The following is an 18,615-nucleotide window of genomic DNA, read 5'->3' as shown; positions in this document are numbered from 1 at the left end:
GCGTGAGCACCATGTCATTGGCCCTGCAGACTCAACCAGCCTTTGAGTAGGAGGTAGGGAAGCTGGGCAGAGACCCAGCCCCACGGAGCAGCAAGAGCCAAACTACAGGCAACGATGGCCCATGTGGGTGAGCCGCTGTGCCCAGAGCCTCCCCAGGCTGCTCAGGTCAGGCTGGAGCGGAGGCCCCCTGCCTCCCTACCCACCTTCCGCAGAAGCCCCCAAAGGCTGCCTGTCCCCTCAAGGGCCAGCTGCCTCCTGAAGGGTCCGGTCCTCTCTTGCTTGCTTCCTTGGCCACCTTTAAATTGAATCCCTGGAGGCAAAGGTCTTTCTCTGCGGAGCTATCGTTTTCTGCAGGCTTGTGCACGTCTCAGCCAGGGGCTGGAGGGAGGCCAGAGGGGCCGAGCCCGGCTGTGAGGTCTGTTGTCTCTGAAGGGAATGACGCGGTGCTCCCTTCCCTGAGAGCCAGGTCAGTGTCTCATTTGAGCATCTCTTGGACAGGGCCCAGCCCACAGCAAAAGACTGTTGACTGCAGGTATGAATAGATGAGTGAATGGATGTCCAGCTAGGTTCTTAGAAAAAAATGAAAATGCTCTTGTATCACTGACACCCTGTCCTGCCCTGATTCCCTCTCCAGGGTCTCCTCGTCTAGGTCGGAGCCACTCTGGCTACTGGGAGGCTCCACTCCCCACACACACAACAAAAAGCTTGTAGCAAGATCCCCAAGTGCAGGAGAGGTGGGGGTGCCTGGAAGCCGCTGTCCCTTGCAGATACAAAGAGGCTGTCCCAGTTCAGAGCTGTAGGCAGTTCTGCCCTGACGTCTTCATCAAATCTCTCAGCCAAGCCTCTGGCTACGCTTCCACTGTCTGCAGGTTCTGCAGCTGCTCCACATTCAGCTTTCCATTCCCTGAGTGGCCAGACCTGTGAGGGGCACAGAGGGCACAGAGCATGGGGGGGGGGGGGGGACCCTGTGGGCAGGGACAGCCTCCCTAAAGGCAGACTGCCCGCAGCAGCCTCTCGTGGCAGCTCTGCAGGCAATCGGAGCATCTGCAGAGACAGGTGGTGTGTCGGGGTCCCCGGCTGCAGCCCAGACACACGTAGGTGGTAGATGCTCAGGCCGAGGCCTCTGGAGCTACCCCAGCAGTGAGCAGTAACCACAGCAGTGGCACCTCGCGCCTCCCAGGACAACAAGTGAGGCTGCTCTGAGACCAGCAGGGTGACCACTCTCCCCAGTCATGGGCTAAGGGAGCATGTGGGGGCCGCTGGGTGCCTGGCCCACCCCAGCAGATCCCCCACCTCCTCTGGCTCCTTGTGCAGCTGCTGCAGCCCCAAGCTCTCTCTCTTCCCTCCTCCACCCTCTTCCCTTCCTCTCTGTCCCAGTCCTTTCTCACCCCTTTCCTGCCCAGGCCCAGCTCCTGGGTGGAGGCTGCCAACCCCTGAGTCAGCAAAGAATGAAAGCTAGGGCAGGAGCAAAGTCCGCCCCAGGCCAGCGGGGCGTGGTTTACAAGAAGAGAGTCACAGAACCGGAGTCTGGCTGAGCAGCAGGGGCCCCTGTGTGCAGCTCCCACTGAGCGGTAGGGGTGGGGGGCAGGCCGCTGCTCAAGGGCACACAGGGAGGCAGAGGCCAGGCAAGCCTGAAGGCCACCTCCTGACAGCCCAGGGCTCCCTCCTCGCCAGGCTGAGGTCTCACCTGCAGAACCAAACCAGCTGCCCAGGACAGCGCCCCAGGGAAGGGCAGCCCAAGGGCCACCTGTCAGCACAGCCCCCACCCTCTGGAGGCTAGGGCAGCTCCAGAATCTCCACTCAGAGAGGCACTTAGGAAAGGTGTCTACCCCAGGTAAAGGGCCTAAGACAGAGGGATGGGGCTGACAAGAGGCCGCTCTACTGGCTCCCGTGGGCCACTGGGGAGGAAGCATAGCTGACCTTACTTCCTCAAATTTCTTGTTGCGGTAAAAGTCACTCTTTTTGATGAAGTAGATGAGTATCAGGTCACAGAAGAATGACCCCTGCAAAAGAGGTGGTGGGGTCCATGACGCAGAACCCTAGGCTTCTGGAGAACCCACAGCCATTTGACTATACTACATCCCGTTCGATCCTGTCACAGTCCCAGAAGGAGGCATGGTTGTCCCCTCAGAAAGCGGCACCTTGTTTAAGGCCACCAAGCTGGTCCATGTGAGAGCCCATGTTAGCCTCGCATCCCTCTGGTCCCTTGGGCTACGTACCTCCCACACTGCCCTGACCCCATCCCATCAGGTCTTTACCAAGTGTGTGCGGAGCACTCACCACGTGCCACATACGGCGTGGGGTGCAGGGAGGAATAAGACAATGAGGCCCTCTGGGGACTGTCCCTCTGGTGCAGGAGACAAGCATGTAACTCATGGCACAGAGTGACAGATCATATGATGGGGTGGGGAGCAGGGGGAACAGGGGGAGCAGAGGGAAGACGGGACTTTGCTCTGCTGGGGTCGAGTCTCGCAGATTGAACAGGAATGTATGCAAAGGAGAACACAAAGCTCCAGGGGGGCACTGCAGAGGCGGGAACAGCTTGTCCTGCCTGTGGGGCAGAGCTGGAGATGCTGCTGGAGAGGTGGCTGGGGACCTGCCTGCAAAGCTCCTTAAACTGTCCTCAAGGCGCTGGCTCTAATCCTCTAGCAGGGCACTGAGGTCTTTGAATAGGGGCAGGGCACAGTCAGAATTGTGGCATTTTAAAAAGATCCTTCTGGTAGTGTGAGAGAGGGCCTGGGGGGGGATCTGAATGACAAGGATACCACAGCGGTGGCCGAGGAGTAGGCAGGGGCCTGAGCTAACCCCACTGAGACCCACTGGCATCTGAGCACAAGCACTTGAGAGGAGCGCATTGTGCAAATGCCCGTCTCATCCACCAGAGGGCGACTCCACCCGCAACACAGAGAGACTTCACGAATGGTGGGACCAGAGGAGGTTGATGGTTGGGCCCAAAGGGGAACCTGGTCTTCTGATCCTGGGCTCTGCACACCTCTTCCCGCCCCCAACCCCAGATGCCAAAAATATTTTTTTCTCAATTCTTTGTTCCACAGGGCCGCGGTTGAGAAACCCTGTATATAGCTCTTTTTAGAAGTGGAGACAAGGCTTAAGAAGTTCAGGGGCTAATCCAGTATCCCAGAGAACCCCCAGCCCCAACCCCAGCTCCAGAGCAATAGACAGATGCCTCTCTGCCTCTGGAAAGAGAAACCCAGGCAGTCCCCACCCTCTGGGGGGCCACTAGGTATGAAGTCCCAGAAAGGCCTCTTTACTGGCATCCACATTGACATGCAAGCTCTTCCTGGGGCATCGGGACAGCTCCCCTGGGGCAGTGCCCCCTTCCCCCTACCGGTGCTCAGAGGGTAAAGGGGAAGGAGGGGAGCGGTACTCACCACGCCCATGAGCGCCACCCCTGAGCCCACGTTGATGACTGTGGGGATGATGCTGAACTTCCCTGCCTGAAGCACAGAGAGACAAGGCACAGTGATGGAGGCAGGTGGACAGTAGGATCCCCAGGGACACCAGCCAGGGCCCTCCCAACATGCCTGCCCTGTCCTGGGCCTGCCCAGCCTCCAAATGAGAGACACAGCTCACACACCCTGCCATTCACCATGACATCAAAGCGGATCCCGTAGGCTTTCATCAGGGTACGGAACTCCACCCCAGCTCCATCACGGTAATATCTGGCAAACCTGCAGAGACACAGCCCAGGGGAGACCTCAGCTTCACTGGGCCTTTCCTGTCTGGCAACACAGGCTTGGCTGCTTTGGAGATTTATAAGCACCCCCAGGACCTTGTTCACAGCAGCCTCAGGAGAGGTTGCAGACCTTCTTGCTGACATCATACTAAAAATTCATCCAGATCCTTGAAGTCCTTGCCAAACATCCCCCAGGAGGCAGGGCCTTTCCCACCACATGCTGGACCACTCTGGGACCACCAATGCACTGATGGAGCTGATCCAGCTGAGAAGTCAAGCCTCAGCTTCCTGGCCAGCCCAGGGTGAAGACAGACCCTCCTCTCCTCTCCCAGGGGCCCAACGGAAGGCCATCCCTCACCTCTCCTCAGCTGTCTCTCCCTGCACCTCCCACGCTGACAGAGACCCCCAGGAATGGGTGTTAGGCGCTGGCACCCAGGAAAGGACACAAAACATGGGCAGAGCCAGAAGACAGCAGACCCAGCCCATTACCTGAAGTTATACCCAGAAGAGACAGAGCTCCCTGGAAAGCTGCTGTCCAGGCGGCTGAAATAATAGCGAGGGTTGCACTGGGAAGGAGCTTTGTCCAGGTCACAGTCCCACTCGATCTGGATTCCTATCACACCGCCCTGGGCGGAAAAGAGAAAAGAGTCAGTGCACAGAACATTCTGGATGTGGACAGTTGTCACAAGCAGCTCTATCGGAGAGCTGGACAAGCCTGGGGACATGCTGAGGCCAGGGGTCAGCCTGGCTAGAACATCCTTCTGGAAGGAAGGTGGAAGGCCCAGGGCAGGCTGAGAAAGGTGTGTCGCTGTCAGCCCCCAGCCCGTCTCCTCCTGCCTCACACTTCAGAGAGGACGAGAGCTACCAGGGCGGGCACCTACTTCGGGCGGGTGCCTTACGCAGAGCCAGGGTGAGCCAGTGGGGTGAGCCCACTGACCTCAGAGTCCTGAGTAGATGTCCTTTAGTAGGTTCATTCCAGGCCCATACCCACAAAGTGCCCCTGCCCCCAAATCACTCTGGTGTAGGTGACTTTGCAGGGCCACCCCACCACATGGGTCCCCCCACACACATGCTCCTCGTTACAGAGCTCAGGCCCAGAGCCCTCAGGCCCCGGGGAAGGCTCCCTGAGCACATGACACCCACCTGCAGGGCTATCTCCTGGAAGTTGCTTCCCGTCCATCTGACGACAGACCCCAGTCTGAAGATGGGGCAGTAGGGGTTCTTGGGGCCAAACTGACAAAACTTCAGGTAAGCTCTGTCTTCGGTGTCCAGCACATTGGTCCTGGGTGGAGGCCATGAACAGACAGTGAAATGAAGGTAGACTTGCTGTCTCCAGGCAGGAAACTGGACCTAACCCAGGAGTCACAGGGCTCTTCCCCCAGCCCCGTCTTAGTCCCCGACTTTAGCACTCTCTCTCCCCAACCCTGACTACATCCACGCTAACATCCGACTGCATTCAAGGAGAGAGCCCCACCCGCAAAGCAGGGGAGGGTGCCCAGGGTCCCCCAGCGGTTCATCCACACACAAGTGTCACATGCTCACACGGGGGCCCACACACAGCCACCAGGAGGGCTGGCCAAGGCTCTACTCCTGGGTCCCCAGCAGCTGAGCCCTACATACTTGGAGAAGTTAAATTTGGGGAAATGAACAAAGTTCTTTATGTAAATGGTGAAGTCTTCAGCCTTGTCCAGGAGTGGCATCCTGAAAACCAAGCCAGGACAGCCTGTTAGGAAGCCCTGCCCCCTCCACCCTGCCCCCAGGCATATGCTTCCTGGGTTCCCTGGAGCCTTTGCCAGGACAGTTCATTTGTTCATGTTGGGGTGGTGCTCAGGCCTTTGTGGGGTATCCTCAGAATGAGGATCCCGGAGCGGGCGTGTCTCCGCCATCAGGCTGGGCCCCACCGCACAGGACTAGGTAACTCCCCGGGGTCCCGAACCACAGCCACTCACACTGGCCTAGCCCTGGTCTCCACTGGGCACCAGGCAAAGATCTCACAGGTTCCCCTTGGTGTGTCCTCCGCCCGCAGGCAGCGCCCGGTCCTCACTCCTGCAGGGTGGCACAGGGACAATGCCAGGAGTCCCCGGGCTCCAAGCTCCCCATAGCCCCCAACCCTAGCCACTCCAGGCCTCACCATTTCCAGCCACAACAGGCTTCCCTGGAGGGCAGTCACTGTCCTGGTAGCACAGGGCGTCAGGAATGCTTTCACTCTGCAGGAGAAGAAGGGCGCATGTGGGGGGGGGGGGTCCCCGCAGGGTTCCCAGCTCCCAACCAGGTCCCACCCCAGGAGCTAGGACAGAGGCTCCCCACCCCCACCCCACCCCCGCCTGGGGCCACACACCCTTTGAGTACCTGTTTTTCCCCTGAAGAGCACAGGTACATGCACCTGAGCACACACACCCAGGGCCCTTGTAGGGGACAGAAACCCCTGCTTCTGGAGTTGCTGGCAGGTCTCCCACCACCGCCCTAGCCCTCTGCACCAAATCAAACCTCAGCACAGGTTTCCTGCCGCTGGTTGGGGGTCACGATCAGATTGGTGATGACAAAGAAGACGTTCTCTCCCTGAGGAAACAGACAGGGATTAAGGAACCTCCTTCTGTTCTCTTGGGGATCCTCCTTCCCAGGGCGGCCCAGCAGGGGGTGGGGCCTCTGCATGGGTGTTGGGGAAATTGGGGCCATAAAATCAGTGGATCCCATCCCACCCTTCTGCCCACTGATCTCAGAGTCCCGAGAAGATGTCCTTTAATAGGTTCATTCCAGCCCATGTCCATAAACTGATCCCACCCCCAAAATCCCTATTCTGACCTCAGTCTCTGGGGTCCAAGCTGCGATCCGGGAGGACATACAACTGTGAAGGAGCAGCTCCAGCTCAAGTAGATTGTGAACAGGCCAGGGAGCTACTCTAAGGGGCTCACACTGACCTGGAAATTCTCTGAGCCCCATTTGGTCTCAGCAGGCTCAGGGTTTGTTGGAAACAGAGCAGTTCCATGAGGCTCAGCCAAGGAGGAAAGGAGTCAGGCGTGGGGGGAGGGTCTGGACAGGGTCTCTATTTATAAACTCTGGCAGCTGTTCTGGGCCAAGGGAGACAACAGATCAAGGTCCCTGCATCCCGAAGCACTTTCCCATGTGACCCACCCCGGAAAGGCCCTGACACCTTGTGTGGGGCTCGGACCTGGGGGGGGATGACGTAGTCAGCAACATCCCAGAGCCGCTCCCCCAGCTCCGAGGTGTTGGTGAAGGTCACACCCTTGACTTTGGTGATGACACTGCTCTGCAGGGAGGTGTCGACGTCTTGGTAACTCTTCTTCACCAGGAACACCCAACTGTGGGGAGGGAGCCAGCAAGTGGGCATCAGCCTTGTTGCTGCCCTCCGGGTTCCCCAAGCCCAGGGTAGGTGAGCCAGGCTTAGGACTCCACCCTTCCCACCACCTCCCGATGCTGCTTGAAGGCCTGCCCTGTAAGCAGCAGAGGTGACAAGTAACCCCAGGCGACAGAGCACTGCTCTCAGTGGGCTGGGATGACTTGTGATGAAACATGCTTACCCCTGAACTGGCCATATGACCTTGGACAAGTCAATGAACTCTGGGGGTTAACAAGGGCAATAGCACCTCCCTCCAGGGGGTGAGGAGGGTTAAAGGGCCTTAAACCAATCATGAGGGGACCTCAGTCAAACCCAGACCAAGGGGCAGCCTGCAAAACTCAAGTGCAAGACCCTAACACCCAAATACAAGCAACTAAAGAAAAAATAAATAAGTTGGACTTTACCAAAATTAAGAACTTTTATGCATCAAAATACACTATCAAGAGAGTGAAAAGATAACCCACAGGATGGCAGAGAACATTTGTAAATCATGTAACTGGTAAGGATCTAGTACCCAGAATATAAAATAAAAATTCTTTCAACTCAACAATACAAAAGACAAATAACCTAATTTAGAAATGGGCCAAGGATTTAAATAGACATTTCTCCAAAAAAAAAAAAAAAAAAAGATACACAAATGGCCAATAAGCATATGAAAAGATGCTTCACACTATTAGTCATTAGGGAAATGCAAATAGAAACCACAATAAGATACCACTCCACACCCAATAAGTTGGCTATAATTTTTTTTTTTATGGAAAGTAACAAGTATTGGTGAGAATGTGGAGAAATCAGTACTGCTGATAGGGATGTAAAATGGTGTAGCTGCTGCAGAAAACAGTTTGGCAGTTCCTCAAAAGGTTGTCTGAACACCCAGCAATTCTACTCCTAGTGAATACCCAAGAGAATTAAAAATGTGTGTTTATACAAAAACTTAACTTGTATATGAATGTTCTTAGCAGCATTATTCATAATAGTCAAAAAGTAAAAGCAGTCCAACTGTCAATCAACCACTGAGGTCTACCCATACAGTGGAATACTAACTCAGCCATAAAAAGAGACGAAGTACTGACACATGCTACAACATGGATGGACCTTGAACACATCATGCCAAATAAAAGAAGCCAGCGCCAACCCCCCTCAGAAAGCCACATAGTGTATAATTTGATTTATATGAAATGACCAGAATGGGCAAATATATAGAGTTAAAAAGTAGGTTAGTGGTTGCCAAGGGATGGGGGTAGGGGAGAATTATGACTGACTGTTCATAGATAGAGTTTTCTTTGGGGGGGTGATGGAAATGTGCTGGAATTTGGTAGTGGTGTTGGCTGTACAACATTGTGACTATACTAAAAACCACTTAATTGTATAATTTAAAACAATTAAAATGGTGAATTATATGTTATGTGTATTTTACCTCAATTTAAAAATCGTTTTTAGAAAAAAGTCTTCAAAAAATATCAATGTCACGAAATACAAAGAAAGACTCAGGAACAATTCCCAATTAAAGGAGTCTAAGAAGACATGACAACTGAGTGCCAGGCAGGAGCTCAGATTTTCTTTTGCTGCAAAGGTGATTACTGGGACAATTACAAAAGGGCTATAGGTTAGACAAGAATACTATTTCAATGTTAACTTCCTAATCTTCCTACTTGCAGTTGGTTAAATAAGAGAATTCCTTCTTTTGAAGAAAATACAATGAAGTATATAGGAGCAAAGGGGCATCATGTTTGCAGTCTGCTCTTAAACAATCAGAAAAAGTTGCGTACATATGGAGAGAGGAAGCAGGACAACACAAATGTGGTAAAATGTTATCACTTGGGGAATCTAGGTGAAGGGCATTAAAAAAGTTTTTGTACTACTCTTGTAACTTCTCTGTGAGTCTGAAATTGTCAAAATACAAAAATTATATTTAAAACATAAAATGGCGGCCCCTGGCTGATGTGGCTCAGTGGACTGAGTGCTGGCCTGCAAACCAAAGTATCACTGGTTCGATTCCCAGTCAGAGCACATGCCTGGGTTATGGGCTGGGTCCCCAGCTGGGGGCGCATGAGAGGCAACCACACATTGATGTTTCTCTCCCTCTCTTTCTCTCTCTCTTTCCCTCTCTCTAAAAATATATAAAAATAAAATATTAAAAATAAAACAGTGTATGTAAATTGCTCAGCACAGGGAGTGCCTGGCACAGAGGAAGCACTCAATGGATACAACTCATCACCTTATTGTTGATGTTACTGTTAATATTAGAGATCGTTTAGGCTAACTGAACCTTGGGAAATTGGGGAAACTAAGGCCAGGAGAGGTCATGCAGTAGTGGTATGGGATGCCCTGCACCACCCAGGATGCCAGTAAGGGTCTTCTTTATAGCAGGTGCCAACCAGAATGTGTCCACCCTCTTCATCTCTGGGGGCAGAGCTGGCGTGTCCTGGGCCCGAGGCTGTTCTGTCTCTAAGGAACTCTCAAGAGAGCTGAGGCCCTTGAGCCAACCAGCCATTTTGGTGGGGACACACTGGGCCTGGCCTGGACAGAAACATACTCAAAGAACATTCATTCACTCATTCATTTCCCACCTATTGCCTGAGTAGTCAGGTGATGCCCGGCCCCTTCCAGCCCGGTGGGTGGTCAGACACAGGCATTAAGCAACTGAGTCTCCAAAATGCATATAATTACATCGTGGGAAATTACTTGACATGTGGGAGGAAAAGAAGAGGGAGTTATGGGAGATCCCTGGTGGGAAGAATGAATGAACATTCTTGCCCAAGTATAGGAGGAAGGTCCCCCTGGCTGTTCAAAGGCCCTCAGGTGGGAGACAGCCTGGTGCCTTAAGGACTACACTGGGGGAGTGCCAGGCCTGCCCTCTCAGCAGGCACTTCTGTTCCTCCCCCAAGCAGGAAATAGGAGGGACTCAACAGCATTTACTGAAGGAATAAAAGAAGCACATCCGCATCCCAGTCCTCTGCTGTCATTTCCTCCCTCCACCTGTCCCCTCCCTGCTCAGGGGTAAGGACTTGACAGCATCTGGCTGAATAGCCCCAAGGAACTGCCCCTCTGCAGATGGCACCAGCTTATGCCAGGTGGGAAGGGGATGTGGGCGGGGCAGATGGCCTGGGCAGGACCCCCAGCTGGGGACACCAGAGAGGCCAGCCTCCCATGAGGTGAGTTGACCAGAGAGACATGCCAGGCTCATGAGTAGCTCCAGCCCGAGGCTCGGCACTGAGCTCAGTGATTATAAATAACCTACCCAGTGTGGGAGACTCCTGGGCGACAGCTGCAGCCCAGCGCCCTGCACCCAGGACCCCTTCCCACAGCCCTAGCAGGGGGTCCAGGCCTGGAGGAGGGCGCTGCCCAGGGAAAGCCTCTTCGGTCAAGGCACCAAGAAGCCCCTGCCGCATGCTGTCACTTCCAGAGCCTGTGTGCCAGGAGTAGAGGGCTCCCTCCTTACCTCCCCCCTCCCCCCACTCTTACACCCAAGGGCTCAGGGAGAGCCCCTTGCCAAGCAGAGTCACAGACCCCCCACCATGTGCACGCATGCCAATTCCCGGGCCCTTGGAGAGGCCACAGCCGCTGGCCCCCGCCCCCACCCCTTTCCCGCAAGCCCCCCAAGCACTCACACCACCAGGTAGGTCAGGATGGAGACCTGCAGCAGCCGGTAGAGCAGGCCCACCTTCTTGTTCTTGGCGATGACATACTTCTCGGTCTTGTAGTCGAACAGCGACAGGTAGAGCTCCTTGCAGCCCGCCTGCCCCATGGTGCTGCCTCACCTGGGCCTGGGGACGCCGCCGCCACGCGTGGGCCTCCCGGGAGCCGCCCCCGCCTGCCGCCTCCGCGCTGCCCGGCCTCGGCGTCTCGGCCGGGGGGCGCCCGCTCCGCGCTGCGGGGGCCGGGGGGCGCGTCTCCTCCGGGCCTGGGCCAGCGGGGCGGGCGGGCGCCGGCTGCCGTGGGGCCGGCAAAGCACTGCGGGGAGCTGGGGGGCAGCGCTGAGCGGCGCACTGCGACCTTGTCGCCACCCCTGCCTCCTCCCTGAACTGACAGTGACACCAGAGGACAGGACCGTCGGCTCCGCCGCTGGCCCGGGGAAGGTCCCCGCGGAGGCCGGGGACCACACGTGCCCCAGGCGTCACGGGAGGAGTGAGGAGACGCGGAGATGAGAGAGGAGCTCTTTTAAAGCAAATCTCCCCTCCCCCCTCCTCTACTCCCCAAGAATCCCCGTGGTTCCTCCTGTGGAATAAAAGGGGAAACAGAGGCCAAGGGCGGAGGGGCCTGCAGCGCAGGAAGCGGGTGTGAGAGGGGATGAAGAGCACTCACAGGAAAACACAACAGGTGTCTTGGTTTTCCGCGCTCCCTGGGAGAACCCGGCCTCCACCACCCAGGCCGGGAGAGAATGAAGACTTGACAGACCCATGGCTCCTCCTAATCAAGTGGGTGTTCCTGTTGCAGCCGCGGCAAAACCCCTACTCCGGGGAAGCCGGTTGCTAAGCAGGTCTGAGCGCTGACTCTGTCCCACACCTGGGGCAGACGGGGGATGGGGGGGGGGGGGCCACAGGCCACCAAAGCCCAGGGCCACAAAATACATCTGCAGAGAAGGTCTGTACCAACCGTTTGAAATGTTCCCAAAGCAAGAGACCTAATCTAGGCGGCCAAGACTGGCACCCTCATAGCTGGTGAAATTAAACGAGGGAGTGGGAGCAGCAGGGGGTGGGGTGGGGTGCATCTCAGAGAGCAGCCACAGAGAGGAGGACCCAGGGAGCAATCCCTTTTGTGTGGGAGCAGCTGGCCTTGCTCATTTTCTGCGCCCTGCCATCCAACCAGACCCTGCTCAGCTTCCCAGCCCCGCCCTCACACCCAAGAACGTCCCTTCCCTGATCCACAGGTTCTGGCGTTGGAAGGGACCCTGACGTTCACCAGGTATGATCCTCTCTAAAAGTAAAAGCCCAGGGCAGAAGATCTCCAGTTTTCAAGTACTTGGGAATCATTTGGGAAAATGCAGAGTCCTGGGCCCTGCCTCTAAAGCTTTAATTTGCTAAGTCTAGGGTGGGGCCCAGGAATCTGTATTTTGCTCTCGAAGTGTCATTTTGGGGGTACAGATTTCTTTATCAATTTCACCTCAAATGCCATTTCCTCAAAAAGGCCTGTTCTTATTGCCACCCACCAAAAGTAGCCCCCACCCCCGTCACTTTCTATCCCATTACATCTTCTTACGTGTCACTCTTAGATAAGTTCTCCTTTACTTATTGACTGTCCCCCACTAGGATTATAAGCTCCAGGAGGCCAGGGATCTTCCCTCTGGACATCTCTGTAACCCGCACCCACTCCTATGCCTGCCACATAATAATTTAGTACGTATTTGTTGAGTAAGTGAACAAACTCAGACCGAATTTTTTAAGTCTTTTTGATTTATTGATTTGAGAGAGAAAGAGAGAAGAAGTGAGGGAGGGATGGAGGAAGGGGGAGAGAGACACACACACACACACACATTGATTTCTTGTTTCACTTATTTATGCTTCATTGGTTGATTTCTACATGTTCCCTCACCAGGGATCAAGCTCACAACCCCAGCATATCAGGATGACACTAACCAACTGAGCTACCCGGCCAGGATGCAGGCCCAATTTTTTAAACCAAAAAGGGATTTGGAGCTGCCACCCTATCCCACTCATGACAAGGGATTTTAGAAGCTGACATCATCCTGGAGGAAGAGCTTGGGAACTGTCGCCAGCCCTTCCTTCCTGCTCTCCTGCCAGCTTCTTCCTCAGCCCTCCCCTCACAGGTTCTCCAACACTCAGAGGAATTGCATCTCAACGGAGTGGCATCCCATCTTTGAAGCGCCCCTCCGTCGAAGCCCATGGGGGAGGTGGCCTTCCAGGAGCTTGTGGCCCTCATGGAGAAGAGCTCCAGGCCGGAAAGTCTCACCCCCACAGGCCCTCCGCCCTGCCCAAGCAGCTCATAGGATGGTGCCACATTGGGCCTCCCCACTCCCCGAACGGGATCCAGGCTTTGTGGTCTCCTTATTTTGCTGGGAGATTCCCCCAGAGGTCAGGCCTTCCTTTTGCTGGTAGAGTAGCTGAGGCCCCAGGCCGCAGGCAAGTCTATGCTTAGCCCCAGTCCAGGGCACTCTTCCCTATTCTTGCTTCCTTAAACCTTTACTGAGCACCTACTGTGTGCTGCTGGAGAGGCAGAAAAGTCAAGCTCCCTGCCCTCTGTCTTGTCCTAACTGCCCCTCTGGCTTTAGAGAAGAGGCTCTGCTCCAGTGTGGGCAGCCCCTCCTAAACCCCCCATGGCCCAGCCAAGACCAGGCTGCAATTTCTGGTAGAGCTATCCTGAAGCTTTAGAGACCACATAAAGGATGACCAGAGGGGAAGGGGCTGGGCCAGACCCCTCCTGTGCACTCCCTCATAGCACAGCTTCTTAGACCACAGTAGTCCCAGAACCCCAAGGCGCCCTGAGTGACCTTCACTGCTGTTACCACAGTGAATGCTTCTCAGCACTTACTACTTGCCAAGCGCTGTTCTCTATGCCTTTTGTGAATGGGCTGATTTAATCATCACCACCCTATGGAGTTGGTACGATTTTTATCCTTATTGTCCCCTAGAGGTTAGATGTGTCTGAGCACACCCTCAGTAAGCATCTGGGCCAGAATTTAATCCAGATGATCTGGCTTCCCAGCCTAAGAAATTCTCTCCATTCTCACCACAAGCACCTTGCCTTAGTTTTCACATCAACTGGCTGAATTCACTGAATGATCCCAGCCAGAAAGGTAACTGTCTGGCCATTTCACACCTGATGGAAGGAGGTCTGAGGTCACCTGAAAAGCTGAGACTGGATGACATTTCGTGTGCAGCTCAAACATCTGCCCTGCTGGGGGCTGAACAAAACCATCTCACCTGGTCGTAGAGGTCTTCTGGGAGGGAAATGGGCTCTCCCATGATGCCTCATGAGTGAAGGGTCAGTCCATTGACCGGGCACCTTTTGCAGGGCTGCCGGGGCTGAGAGCTCCACTCTGGTCTGCCAGGAACTGACTGGGTGCCTTTAAACTTCACTCCCTGGGTCAGGGGTCAGGGGTGAATGGTTACTCTTCGTGCCTCACCACTATGTCCCTCTCCTCCCCTCCCCCAAAGGAGTCCAGTCACCATTTATAATGTTCGCCGCCCAAAGGAAAAGAACTGGCAGGGAGTGAGCCATTCTCACTTGGTTCATCAGACATTGTCTAGTGGGATGGTTTAAGGCACCAGCAGTGAAGTGATGGGGAATTATAAAATAAACTTATAAAGGGTCTTTTTCTCTTTACATATCGAACTTGCTCCTAAGATTTGGCAACATTCTCAGTCTATTCTGTGAGCTTTGGATACACTCCTAGGGCCATCTAGGTCTGCTCTGGGTCCTGGAACAGTCTCTAGTAAAAACCATGGTGGATCCTCAAGTGTCACCCCTCCTCACTAAGAAATGTGCTGGGGGCTCTACTTGGGGGGAAACAGACTCTTCTACCTGATTCCAACCTTTCCCCTATACCATTCTCTGTTCCTTCTATGAATTTTATAGATTACAAAGGAGGAAGTATGGTGGGTAAACCCTTAGAGGCAGGAGAATTATCACCCCTTCAATCAAGAAAAATTCCCATTCTCTAGGGGATGAGAGGGAGCTTCTAAGAGGAAAACCATTGGTTGCAGGACAGTGGCCAATAGCATCATTATGTTTCTTTTTAATAATTTTTTAAATTGATTTAGAAAGAAACAGAAATATCGATGTGTTGTTCCACTTATTGATGTATTCATTGGTTGATTCATGTATGTGCCCTGACCAGGGATTGAACTCGTGACCTTGGTGTATTGGGATGATGCTCTAAACAACTGGGCTACCTGGCCAGGACCTCACTGTGTTTCCATCAGCAGCTTGAAGGTGGCACCTGGTCACCCTGCATCCTTCAAAGACACAGAGTACCTACCTCCTTTTCCCTTCAGCCCTAGTGAGAACTTCCCCTAGTACTAAAGCCTTCCCCTTAGCCTGAGAGGCTAACAAACTCAGAAAGCGTTCTTCAAAAACTTAAAGGAAGAAAAATAAAGAAAACACAAATCCCATCAAATAATAGTAGAGGTTCAGATGTTACTTACACATAGTAAATGCGGTTCTGTTTCCCACTCCAAAGGAGGAGGGTTCATGCAAGGCCTAGAGGTAAGAGATGTGAGTCTGTCCTAGGCCACAAAAGGAGGTCATGACAAGGCCTTGGAGGGCCATCTGCAGACCCGGCATTCCTTCAGAGTCCTGAGCACCCTGGATGGCCCAGAAGGGACAAGAGTAGGAAAGACGAGGGTATGGAAAGGGTTTCACAACTTATCCTTTAATTTTTCTCCTGCTCTGGCAGTTCTGCTATGATAAACACATTCCATTAATAGACATTACTGGTCCATTTAAGAAGTAGCAGATGCATTATTAATGCTATTTCGATACAGTCAATAGGAAAAAGGAAGCTCCTCTCTGTGGGAAGCATTTCCAAGTCCATCAAAGCACCTGTGACCTATCTTAATCGATGGGTTGTCACTCATTACTTAGCTCTCAAAATTTGCCTGGGGAAAAACTCTACTGAGGTTTCAAACACTTGAAAAGAGTAAAGATTGCTTCTCCGCTGGGCACAGAAAGGTATAAAGATGCACACTCAGGTCAACCACACCCACAGAGCAGTAACAACTCTAACTCGCACACCTCAGTGAAAGCTCCTCTCGTTCTTCCTCCTGCTCCCCGCAGCGGTCTCCTCCACCTTTGTGACATTCCTGCCAACCATCCCCTCCTCTCTACTCTCAAGTTCACAGGACTGCTTGAAACCAGTGGTCATGAAACAAGAATGAGTAGGAAATGGTCATACAAACACTGGAGGTGGTTATGGCTTCCCCATGGTTCCTTGCACACAAGTCTTCCGTAGCTGCTCATTCCTCATCGCCATTACCGCCCCCACCTGCCCTTCCGGCCACATGTCCACTCCACACACCCAGCTTCAGCCAGCTGGCCTCCGTGCTTCCCCGTCCTTCACTTCCCCACTGCCGTGCCTTGGCACAGGCTGGTCTCCTCAGTCCTTCATGGCTTCAAGGCTCAGCTTACAGGGGACTGCCTCCATGAAAGCCTCCCGGATTCCTCCCTTTTTCTAAATTTCCAAAGGGCAGGATCTGTATGATTTATGGAGTTACAGTTGGGTACCTATCTGTCGTTTAGGACTATGAGGCCTGGAAAGGGTTTTACCACCCTGTACCCCAGCTCCTTCGTGAAGCAGGCAGTCAGGAAAGCTTGTAGAATGGCAAGAGAAGGGGAAGAGGGAAGGAAAGAGGAAGGAGATGGGAGTGGGGAGAGAAGGGAAGATGAATTGATTCCTGATCGCCCCACCTCTGCCATGAGCCTGCATAGCTGAAGTGACTAAGCCTTTATTTTTGTGTGTATATTCACAGAAGAGTTCAAGAGCTAGTTTCACCGGAGAATTAAGCAACCTCTTAGTCAAGACTCCAAGTGTGTGTTGAGGGCTACCCATCGCCAAAGTGTCATCAGATGAACAAACCCTAATCTTATAACTCGTATCTCACAGGGTGTGGCCTGTGCATCAAAAACACCTGGTGTGCTGGCCAAAAAAGTGGGTTTGCAGGCCCGGGCCAGGCTTGCACAGTGTCTTTAGCAGGCAGGGCTGAGGAACCTGAAGAGCGAAGCTCCACCGTGACTCTTCAGCCCAGCAAACTCTGAAAACTACCACCACTCCACCACCGCCTTGGCCAGTGTGTGACCAAGCTTTTTTTTTTTTTTAATTTAAGATTTTATTTATTTATTTTTAGAGAGGGGAAGGGAGGGAGAAAGAGAGGCAGAGAAACATTGATGTGCGAGAGAGAGATCTATCGGTTGCCTCTCGCGTGCCCTCAACTGGGGACCTGGCCCGCAACCCAGGCATGTGCCCTGACTGGGAATCGAATCTGCGACCTTTTGGTTTGCAGAACAACACCCAACCCAATGAGCCACACCAGTCAGGGTTAAAGAAGCTCCTGTAAAGAAAACAGTTTAATACTATTTAACACCAAATGTTTCCCAAGTTTATTTCTTGCACAATGCACAGACACTTTTGGGACAATGTACTATTAAAAACCAATATTCTTACAAACAATTTTTTTGATTCTGCCCTAGATCATCCTGAAGGAAAAAGTAAATGGTATAACACCAAGTCTCTAGAAGTTCGAGGACTGGGTGACAGTCTCTCCCAATGCATGAAGAAGTGGGTCATAATCTTCTGTGAGCGGATTCTCTGATTTCATCTGGGCCTTCCTTATGCTGTCCAAGTTCAATTGTTGGTATTTTCTTTTAAAAAAGCCACACTGAAACAAAGGGAGGAGAAGCCCAATTATAGACCATGATCTGGTTTTTGCCAGAAGAGTCCTTATACTCCTCGGGTTCTCATACATTCTTGCAAGGCTTGTCTTAAATGCTTCCTTTTCCGCAAGCCTTTCCTGGTTCTCATTCCTCAGTCAGAGGTGATTTTTGCCCTTTCTCTGAACCCCTAGAGTATTATAGTGTGGTTGTACCATATCTTATTCATGTAAAAGGACTCAGCCTACTATGTTAAGGCTAGAAGATCAAGTACAGCCTCCTGCATCAAGGAACTCACTACCTAGTAGAAAGAGAAAGAACTACCACACGGTGCCGGCGGGAAGGGTTTCCAGATAGGACCTCACAGGAAAAGCATGTAACTCCGCTCAGAGGACCCAGGACTATCTGGGCCGAGGTTTCAGGGACGAGTGTGAGCAAAGGGAAACCACGAAGCAGAGCAGGGGCACGCAGACAGCGTGACTGAAAGCACAAAGACGCAAACCTATGTAGTTCGAACTCTGAGAAAAAAGCAAGACTCGAGGGTGCAGGGGGCAGAGGCCAAAGAGCAGGGAATCTTGTACAGCAGAAAAAGAGTTTGAACATTAAAAGAAGGGAAGAATTTAAATAGGGAAACAACAATCAAATCTGAGGAAAATCCCTCTGGACTCCAATACTTCCATTAGATTATCTTTTTCAGGAGAGAAACTGTCTTACTCATTGGCCTAAACAGATGTGTGCTTGAAGGAAGAGGGTAAAGTTGCTACAGGGCCAGGGCAGCTGCTGTGAGTCTGGGTTGGCTGTTCCAGAAAGTACTGTGCCCAACACCAGAGCCTGTATGAGCGTGAGAGAACAGACCTTGAATAGGATGATTACAATCACGATCAGGACCAGAAGGCCGGCAACGCTGCTTCCAATGATGAGAGGCAAGGGCAGGTACGCCTCATCTTTCAGGAAGATGACAGTGATCTAGAACAAGACAAAGTCATCCAGTAAGTAAGTCAGGGAGAGCAAATGAGAAATAATTCTACATTTTAAAAAATATTTTATTTATTTATATTTAGAGAGACGGGAAGGGAGAGGGAAAGAGAGGGAGAGGAACATTGATGTGCAAGAGATACATTGATTGGTTACCTCTCACACACCCCCAGCTGGGGACCTGGCCTGTAACCTGGGCATGTGCCCTGAATGGGAATCGAACCTGTGATCTTTTGGTTTGTAGGCTGGCACTCAATCCACT

At 52.9% G+C, this 18,615-nt stretch overlaps 2 protein-coding genes and 1 long non-coding RNA gene across 6 annotated transcripts in view; 1 reads left to right on the top strand and 2 right to left on the bottom strand.

Annotated features, from left to right (window-relative positions):
* Positions 1 to 141: 141 nt before the first annotated feature.
* P2RX5 (purinergic receptor P2X 5) lies at positions 142 to 10,911 on the bottom strand. Of its 4 annotated transcripts, none has more exons than XM_090292941.1 (12): positions 10,664 to 10,911; positions 6,846 to 7,014; positions 6,182 to 6,253; positions 5,826 to 5,901; positions 5,644 to 5,740; positions 5,315 to 5,395; positions 4,838 to 4,976; positions 4,184 to 4,320; positions 3,596 to 3,689; positions 3,390 to 3,455; positions 1,921 to 2,003; positions 142 to 918 (listed from the first exon to the last, which is right to left on the bottom strand). In XM_090292941.1, the coding sequence occupies exons 1-12, from the start codon at positions 10,798 to 10,800 to the stop codon at positions 849 to 851; spliced, it is 1,221 nt and encodes a 406-aa protein (XP_090149067.1). In that variant the 5' UTR covers positions 10,801 to 10,911; the 3' UTR covers positions 142 to 848. The 4 variants fall into 4 exon arrangements, with proteins under 4 accessions (XP_090149067.1, XP_090149068.1, XP_090149069.1 ...); XM_090292942.1 differs by having other exon boundaries at positions 6,864 to 7,014; XM_090292943.1 differs by having other exon boundaries at positions 10,717 to 10,813.
* Positions 10,912 to 11,906: 995 nt separating this feature from the next.
* On the top strand, positions 11,907 to 12,861 carry LOC149997828 (uncharacterized). Its single transcript, XR_016514171.1, has 3 exons — positions 11,907 to 11,957; positions 12,302 to 12,388; positions 12,588 to 12,861. It is a non-coding gene; the product is annotated as an uncharacterized LOC149997828 (long non-coding RNA).
* A 4,223-nt stretch (positions 12,862 to 17,084) lies between these two features.
* The window catches only part of ITGAE (integrin subunit alpha E), a 59,149-nt gene continuing 57,618 nt past the window's right edge, over positions 17,085 to 18,615 (bottom strand). The window contains exons 30-31 of the mRNA XM_090257331.1: positions 18,234 to 18,344; positions 17,085 to 17,386 (exon numbers count right to left, since the gene is read on the bottom strand). Of these exons, the coding sequence (XP_090113457.1) occupies positions 17,240 to 17,386; positions 18,234 to 18,344 (258 nt within the window). The 3' untranslated portion in view covers positions 17,085 to 17,239. The remainder of the gene's footprint in view (positions 17,387 to 18,233; positions 18,345 to 18,615) is intronic.

This window comes from Furipterus horrens, unplaced genomic scaffold (genome assembly GCF_987537825.1).
Source record: "Furipterus horrens unplaced genomic scaffold, mFurHor1.1.pri manual_scaffold_11, whole genome shotgun sequence".
NCBI classification, from domain to species: Eukaryota; Metazoa; Chordata; class Mammalia; order Chiroptera; family Furipteridae; genus Furipterus; species Furipterus horrens.
Note: the sequence above shows the minus strand (reverse complement) of the source record. Positions and strands in the feature narration are given on the sequence as shown.